This window comes from Apostichopus japonicus, chromosome 5 (genome assembly GCF_037975245.1).
Source record: "Apostichopus japonicus isolate 1M-3 chromosome 5, ASM3797524v1, whole genome shotgun sequence".
In the NCBI taxonomy this organism is placed as follows: domain Eukaryota; kingdom Metazoa; phylum Echinodermata; class Holothuroidea; order Aspidochirotida; family Stichopodidae; genus Apostichopus; species Apostichopus japonicus.
Window position 1 is genome coordinate 14,577,440 of NC_092565.1, and position 9,631 is coordinate 14,587,070.

The 9,631-nt window shown below is 37.9% G+C and overlaps 1 protein-coding gene across 1 annotated transcript; it reads right to left on the reverse strand.

The window, feature by feature from the left end:
* Positions 1-6,283: 6,283 nt before the first annotated feature.
* Positions 6,284-8,581, reverse strand: LOC139967769 (5-hydroxytryptamine receptor 1D-like). The gene is made up of 2 exons (XM_071971839.1): positions 8,423-8,581; positions 6,284-8,034 (listed from the first exon to the last, which is right to left on the reverse strand). The coding sequence occupies exon 2, from the start codon at positions 7,969-7,971 to the stop codon at positions 6,709-6,711; it is 1,263 nt and encodes a 420-aa protein (XP_071827940.1). The 5' UTR covers positions 7,972-8,034; positions 8,423-8,581; the 3' UTR covers positions 6,284-6,708.
* Between the last annotated feature and the right edge of the window lie 1,050 nt (positions 8,582-9,631).

The window sequence follows — 9,631 nt, forward strand, 5'->3', positions numbered from 1 at the left end:
AATCAAACATATAATCGCGTTTCACCTTTATTGACAGAGATGTGGGGAAGAGCTAGGGAGGGTGCAGACAGGGCACGAGTCTCCCTGATAATGATACATACCTCAAGATTAAGTTTCTTCATGTGTGTGAACGTATCGGTGTCTGAATATGTAACGTATCATCGGTATCGCGGATCAAGTGGAATCGAAACATATCGAAATCGGTAAATGTGATTTTAAAGGGACTTAATACCAGATAAATTCGTCTTATACCAGTATATGAGACAAGTACCAATTTAATTCGGTGTATCTTAATTTAAATCGGTACATTTCAATTTAAATAAGTATATCTCAATTTAGGTCGGTATATTTCAATTTAAATCGGTATATCTCAATTTAGTTCGACATAATAACAGTTTAAAATCAACATTTCATCGATTTACCTTATTAACTTGTTTGATATCAACAATTTTGGATTACAAATGAGGTGTAAATCATTTATTTTAAGGAGGTATCCTTGGGCAGATCTCATATTTAATATGGATATGAACAAGAAGCCTATAGTTTTTGGTGGAGGTCAAAGGAGTCACCAGGGGTCAAATTGTGGAAACCCTGTATAATTTACCGAATCTCCCAACGACCAGCCTATTAGATATATGTGTTTTGCCCATAGGCGTACGGGACCATTTAAGTTTGGGGGGGGCAGAACTTTTTGTGCCCGAAAGTTCCCGTGACACTATCTAAGCGGAGCGCCACCATCGGTTGGCGCGTAGCGTACAAGGAAATTTTGGGCACACAATGCCTCTCAGACTACCGGAAACGGCACTTCTGAGGCCTTGCAAGTTGCATCTAAACATTCTTTATTTTATAATCTCACGTTTTAGAAATTTACACTACCCCAAAAATTTGGTAAATTAGAAGAAGAAAAAATGGTAACATCACTTTGAAGGGGAAAAATGGACAGTATATTTTTTAAGCTCCTATTTAGTTACCTTATTTATTATTTTAACACAGTACTTAGCTACCTCCAGAAAAACATACATTGTTCAACGACACGTAGGAGGGATAATGTCGCTGTGTCGGGTGAGACTGCAATTTGTCTCACAAAAAAGTATAAAATATAACAAAGAATATTATAAACCTGTACTTCTAGGCTTGTAGGCACCCCCCCCCCCACCATCCATGAACAAGAATACGTTTCTTATATACACTCATGTTGGGGATGTCCAGGTCAAGGGCGGCGGAAGCACTTTTAATCTTGGGGGGGGGGGGGCACCGACATCAAAGGGCACTTTGCAGATATTCGATTGGACTGATGCAGCCTTATATTTAGTACCCTTTATAACTCTTATTGTATTATCTTATATGTGTAAACACATCACTCCATCAACGCCCCCCCCCCCCCCTAAAGGAAAATATGCATACTAGCACTGCAATATCCAATGCGCAAATTGGGAAACAAAGAACAAGTTTTCTTTTGAGACAAAATGAGGTGAAATCATGCTAGTTGCTAATGTAGGAATCTTCCGAATTAGAGTTTTTTTCTTGTTAATGTCTAAACAAATCTTTTCCATTCGAAATAGCTTTGAGTTTGACCCACAGAAATTCATTAAAAGTCACGGGCTTAGCCAGGATTTGCAAAGTTGTAAGCACGACTATCTGAGCGGAGCGCCACCATTGGTTGGCGCGGAGCGTACTAGAAAATTTTTGGTTTTACAAACCCCTCAGATGGCCGGAAACGGCCCTTCCCGAGTGTTCATTCTGGTTCCCTGGCCTCTTGCTAACTTGAGGCACCTCAATTTTTATGTAGAAAAAGGCACATTTTTAACCTGAGGAAAAGTGGGGGGCACGTGCCCCCTGTGCCCCCCCCCCCGGTTCCGTCGCCCTTGGTCCAGGTATACAATTGACTAGTTAGAAAAAAAATTGATCGTGCAAAAAGCGTGGTAGCCCCATAGAAATTGATAAGGATTTTTCTATGGGTAGCCCAAATGAACTGCGCTTACGGGTGGTGTTACACGGAAATATTCGGGCATCATGATGCTAAATAAAGAAAATCATGGAATTGTCGGGCAAAAATTTGAAAAAGATTCGGGCAAGCTACTGCATATTTATATATATATATATATTTCCAGAGGACAAGAAATTCGGGCAAAAGTCCTGAACAATTCGGGCAGCCTAAGAGGAGAAAAAAAATTTATATATATTTTTTCTCCTCTTAGGCTGCCCGAATTTTTCAGGACTTTTGCCCGAATTTCTTGTCCTCTGGAAATTTGGGGGCAGTCTGCCCCCCCCCCCCCCGCCTCGTACGCCTATGGTTTTGCCTTAGAAAAAGAATAGGAGAGGATGTTGGAATTTAGCTTAAGGGCATCCGTAGATAAGAATCAGAAGTTTCAACCAAATCTCCAATGACTTAAGTTTGTCGGTAACTTTGGGAGTTGCCATGTCCGTCGCTGCATACATTATGTGCCTGTGCACAAAGGTGTGAACGTTGTACTGTAATCGTACATACAAAACAGCTATTGGAATGGACGATATCATTGTGAATCATCGGTAATATATCTTTGCTTCTGTTGTTGACGTTTTCCGACGTATTTCTCAACTATTGAGATTCAGTGCCAAATAAAAACATCAGATTTGTACCACATTGAGTACAGTAGAAGAAGCCTGTTATCTTTGGTAGAGATAAAACTGTATGTTAAATACAAGAAAAGTTTCCATCTCTGTCATCAGCTGCCAATGTGAATATTGTTTGTCATATCTCAATGCTTTTTGCGGTAGTACTTAGATTAAGAATGTTGTTTATACTGGCTTTATCCTACAGCCTGGTGTGTCACATGCATAAAAGATTATTCATGTAGCATCATCGAAACCACACTGCAGTTTTGTTGTCTGGTTGGTATAGGCTACCCTTGCATATCATGCGGTGAACATTTTTATAAAAACTTGAAAATGTTTGAAATGATTGCAGGTGTCAAGCCCATTCACATTATATATTATTGAACACCAAATGGGGTAAACGGTTGATATGTCATCGATTACAACTGATATTAGTGACTTTAAAATCGGTACATGCAAGTTTAAATTGATATGTACCGATTTAAATTGATATGTACCGATTTAAATTGACACATACCGATTTAATTTGCTATAAGCAACTGAAATATAGGATTACAATTTTCCTTAGTGAAATAAATTGGTATACGTCTATTTAATCTGGTATAAGTCGATTTAAATTGGTCTATTCCATGTGGTTTATTACATGGCCCTATAACCTACGTCAAAATAATATAATAAAATGCTATTTTAAATTTCCTCTGTACTGAAAGAGAAGCAAGATGATAAACACAAAATAATTAATAATTTACTCAGCCAATGTTTAACCGGCATTTCTTCCATTCGCTTAAGTTATCAGTAACATAGGCTTGGGGGGGGGGGGGGGGGGCTGGAGCCCCCAACCAAATATTTTTGTGAAAATTCGGGCAATATGCTGAGAATTTTTTCGGGCACCCACTGAAAGAAAAATATATTGCAATGTGTTGTTCTATGGTTAAACTTATATTTTTATTATCAATATTATTGTAACGACTTCCCCCAAAATGATAACCAATATGGAATGGTATAGTAGTAACACGGCAAATGATTTTATGTAATTGACATGCGATATAACCGATGCATGGCTATATCATATGCACATTAAGATGTTGAACGCGCTTGGAGCGCGCGAAAAATGTTGGTTATATTTTGCGGGCAAGTCGTTACAGCCCCCCCCCCCCCCCCCTCCCAATATGAAATTGGGCTCCTATGCCTATGATCAGTAATGTTGACATCCAAATGGTAAATTCTTGACGAAAATTGAATCAGAGGTGATCAGTTGGTATCTCCATTATAGGTTTCGTAGCATTCCTTAATGTAGAAGCTGTATATTACTATTACCACTTACGATTACTGAAATTAAATAACCATATTTCCCTTCCGATACAAGTAACTCGTGTAACGTTTAGGTTGTGCTATATCCCGTAAAGAAACAACATACCGAGAGTAGTTTCGCGAAACCAGTACCGCATTACAACTGAGTAAAGAGGTTTGTTTACAAGTGACGAAAACTTCAGGCTTTATAGTCACCTCAGTTTGAACTTGGATAAGACGGAAGTTGAAGCCGCATACTCAGACTATAACATTCACAACCGTAATACCTTAATAGGAATTGAACGAACTGTGATAGCTGCAAATTTAAATCCTGGTTTAACTAACTGGGATCAAATTCGACCTTTTCCGTGTAAAGGTTGAAAATAACAACCGTGTTGACGACAAAAGGTAATCAAAATCAAAATGATAATCTAGCTGCCAATAAATGACATTAAAATAAAATAAAACTGTTAGCAAACTGCTTATCCACTAGAGAGCCTGTGTAAGAGAATGTGTCAATGTCAATATATGACATTGACGGTTTTCGTTTCAAAATGAAATTCATGACAAAAGTGTACACACTTGGCATATTTGATTTTGTTAATTGAGGGGTAGGGAGGAGGTAATTCTTTACTATTTTACTATTACCCTTCCATAGGATTAGACATATATTATTGATCAATAGATAAACAACAAAATTAAGGTATACCTGTGTGACCATTATTGAACATTCTGTCCGATTCTTGTCATTTCTTTTACGATATAGCCAGCACAAACACACACACACATGTTTGTATTACATTCAGACCGAGGACCCCATTGTATTTTCCATTGTTCAAATCCACGTACCCTATACCTTAACAATACCCCATACAATAGAATTCTTCCGAGGACGTGGTGATTCTTTAGAAATCACAACCGAGGACCTGAAATTTTTTGGTTCAAGTCCTCGGTCAGATAGCAAAACAAACGCACACACACACACAAGTTTTTATTATTATTTGTTGTCGTCGCAGGAACTGTTGGTCGTTGGAAAGCTCAGTTGACTGTTCAACAGAATGAACTCATGGAAAGAGGATTAAGGAACGGTTAAGAACGAACTGGACTGGAAGAACACTACCACCACACCCCTTTCCACCTCCCATCTATACAGAAAGGGACATGTAGTAAAAAGTAGTTATACTCAAAGAAAGAATGATCTAAAGACAATAATGAATGACGTCAATTGTAATATCTACTGGTCACTCTCTGACAAAAAGTATAGCAGCAGTTAACTAAGACGGAAAATAAATTCTGATAATAGACTCATAATCTAGATGATAAGGAAACAAATGTCTCAGCCAAGCCAATTTCTTAATCAGTCTCTTAAAAATAAATAGTCCAGATGTATGTTTTTTTGAACTGGTACAAGAGCAACGGATTTGTGTATCCTGGTGGTATTGTCTAACCATCCATAGGCCTATAATCCCGCATTCTAGGTACTGCAATATTAGATGGAATTCATCTTACCAGCTATATAATTGGAAAAAATATTGAATGAAAAGAGAATATTATACTTTTTATTATTATTTTATTCGAAGGTTATTTTCTTCTTCCTTTTGTTTTTGCTTACTAAATTTAAAATAAAAAAACACACATTTTTTCATCTTTTCAAAAATTACCCTTCTGTTGAGTTATGAAAGATATGGTAATTAAATAGTGCTCCTTTGCAGAGAAATTTAAAAAAAAATCCTAATAAAAGAGGACTTTTTTGTTAAAAGAAAAAACCTTCATTTCAATATTGGAATTTGTGGTACAAAAATTCAAAGAGTATCCAATATATGTGGAGTTTTGGGAGACGTGCTGTTGCGTTTATCATGCTAAAAACCGAGTCACGTGTCACACAACCCCTCGACGTTTGCCCCACCCATTCGCCGGCTCAGATAGTTACTATCGACTTTAAAGATCATCAGAGCCGTTATACCAAACATGCTAGAAAGCTATACTTATGGCCATTTATTGTCACATTTAGGAAGATATTTACTACCATCTGCAATGAGATTATAGTTGTCTGTAATCTTTTCACTTGCTTTTCAGATCATTGTACGCTAGCCCATTCAACATGCCAATTGGGCTCGGGAGGGCAGAACTGATACCCCTTATAGTGCAAACGATTGGAATGATTGATTTCAAGCACCTTATTTTTACTTGATTTAGTCTTTCGAATCTTGCCGAGAACTTAAATAATAATAATTATAATAATAATAATAATAATTATAATAATAATAATTATAATATTGATAATAATTATAATAATAATAACAACAACAATAATAATAATAATAATAACAACAATATATCTTTGATACATTTGAATCTTTGATATCTTAGTCGAAATACAGTTACCTTATTTTTAACTGTTGTAAAGAGCCTTTACTGCTGGCCTAGTGATTTCAAGTTCATTACTGTAATACGTACAACTCTCTGTATATTAGAAAAGTTAACGCCTACTGTATCAGTGTTACCTCCGAAATTTCACTTCCAAACAATCCCTGGAACTAAAATACCAAGTTAAGGAGCGTTTTGATTGAGTCCCAAGTGACATTAAAGGAGTGTTAAACTAGTGTAAGTTAGATAAGGAAAGAAGGAGAAGAAGGTCTAAATGTAGGCATTGGGACAAACGAGAGTAAATATAAACGAACTTTGTTTGAAGTTTGTGGTATATTTCTGGACAATGCCGATGCGTGTGGGTTCCCCCCCCCCCCCCCTTTCAAGATGGAGGTTGATTTAATTTCAACTTCAGACCATTTTGCGCGCCGGTGTAGCGCCATCGGTTGTAAAATATTACCAATCTCCCGTAGTATGCATGCAACATCTCCCGCGTACTATCTTTCTTAGTGAACTTCTAAATTCTTTATTGAATATCGTGTAAATGATGGGATTAAAAGCAGAATTACTCCATGTCAGCCACTGAAAGAAGGAAAAAAGTCCATTGCTATCTGGACACGACTCACATACACTTATTATGGCGAGGGTTAACGCAAAAGGCAACCAACAAACCAAAAACACAGTCAGCACTACCGCAATGACTACGACGACTTTCCGTTCCCGAGTCACTCCTGCAGGCATCAAACGCTTCCTTCTGGTTATTTTATCCTCTCTTTCGGTTTTTCGGTTTTCGTTTCCGATGTTTTTATTCCCTGATTCTGTACTATTCCCGTTTTCAGGTCCTCTTCGTGTTGTTGTTCTTTCTCTATCTGTATCGACGTTATCATTCGATGTTTCACATTTGTCATTTCCATTTGGTGTTCCCATTCTTACAGCTCCTGTTTCGGCTATGAGTGTTTTAGTTCCAGTCTGTGGTTCTTCTACCCAAATTCCTTTGCCTGCCTCGGTTATCGGTATTTTAGCTCCACACGGTTTTTCTATCCTTCCTTTCCCTGTTTCCGTTAACCGAGTCCCATTCGACTTTGTCATCATTTCTTTTCCTTTTCGGTTAATATTGCGTTGTTCAGTATGCACTCGACCGAGACGCAAAGTTGCTCGCGTAAGCAATACGTATAGAACTATTATCAAAGACCCCGGTATATAGAAAGCAACAAATGTTCCTAACTTAGCTAAACTGTGATCTTTGTTGACGGCACAAAAGTAGTAGGATTTAAATCCATCGATAGGAACGACTGTCAAAATTGAGAGCATAAACGACAAACTCCATATAACGCCTATCATCATCCACGCAATGACAGAGGACTTCCGGTTCACCGAGTACCATATTGGATATGACACCGCGATATATCGATCTATCGAAATTAAGCAAAGATGCCAAGTCGAAGCGGTGCTCACATTGACATCAACGGCGATCCATACATCACACATGAAGTCACCGAAGTACCATGATGTCGTAACGAAATCTGAGATAACAGCAAGAGGCATCACCAATGTACAGATGATGATGTCGGCCACTGCGAGAGATACCAATAGAAAATTCGTCAGCGTTCGGAGGTTAACATTTCGAAACACCGCGGTGACGACAAGCACGTTGCCGGTTACTCCTAAGATACAAATTAAGAATATAACGATAACGGCGAAAATTTCGAGAAATTGCATGGCGGTTTTGTCGACTCGATGACAGTATAGTATTATTTTCCATCCACCAAAACTATCGTCGACCTGAAGAAAGTAAGACAAAGTTATGATTAAAATTATGATTATGATTATGAATATAAATATGATTACGATTATGCTTATTATAATGATTGTGATTATGATTATCAGTATGATTATGATCATGATTATGATCATTATGATGATTATGATTATGATTATTATGATTGTTATTACTACAATATATCCAAATTAGGCGTCCTAGACTTCTCTCTTTTTGTACAAAACTAAGCAAGGAATAAATAATTGAAAATGCTGCATAGGTGTAAGTAATTTCATATAAAACATTTCAAACATACTTATCTTACCTATATTATTTTCCTCTTTCTTGTTGGTATATTTAACAATTAAAATAGTCGAACTTTTAAAACACTGCGTTGGTGTTATAACTTACCTGTTTACCCGAGTCCACCAATTGCAAATGTGTGTTATACAGGCGAAGTACTGATGAGAACCAGCTTATGTGAGATTTAAAAGAAAAATGGTAAATGAAAAAAATATGCAGATAAATCTATCATCATGTAAGAAGCAGAACATGATCACGTGATTTCTTCGCAAGGCATTATGTCTCTCAGTTACGGAGAAGATAACCTATTTCTGCTCTTAATACTGTAAGGTTTACGATATATACCCTTACTCTATATGCATTTGTTAAAAGACAAGATTAAAACAATGAACTATTTAAATATTGAAACGATTAGTAGTATACATAACCTGTATACTCTTAATATATTAACAATGATTTTCTTCTTCAAATATAAATGGAAGCGAACGACTTGAATACATATAGTTTAATGGTTGCCGTGACAACAGAATTTAAAAATGTATGATCTTATTAATGAAATCTTTATAAGGATATTCCAGGGTTTAATTAGTTGCTGTCACCAATGATAAATGATTGACACTTGGTCTCGGGATTGTACCCCATAAAGATGGTATAAAAAGATTGAATGATTAATGTATATGCATGCGGAAATCGACGTATTAATTTGTCTTCTTTCTCGTGGATACCATTGCAATCGTATACTCTCCCTCGTACGGGATACTCTAGCTTAGACTCCTACTCGCCCTGGTGGATACTCTTGTACTCGCCCTGGTGGATACTCTTGTACTCGCTCTCGTGGATACATATGTCATCGTATCTCCCTGGTGGACACTCTTGTACTCGCTCTCGTGGATACCATTGTCATCGTATCTCCCTGGTGGACACTCTTGTACTCGCTCTCGGCGTCGTGGCTACCATTGTAATCGTACTCTCCCTCGTGCGGGATATTCTAGCTTATACTCCTACTCGCCCCGGTGGATACTCTTGTACTCGCCATCGTGGATACTCTTGTACTCGCTCTCGCCGTCGTGGATACTCTTGAACTCGTACCCTCCCTCGCACAGGATACTCTAGCTTGTACTCTCACTCTCCCTGGTGGACACTCTTGTACTCTCCCTGGTGGATACTCTTGTACTCGCCCTGGTGGATACTCTTGTACTCGCTCTCGGCGTCGTGGATACTCTTGAACTCGTACCCTCCCTCGCACAGGATACTCTAGCTTGTACTCGCACTCTCCCTGCTGGACACTCTTGTACTCTCCCTGGTGGATACTCTTGT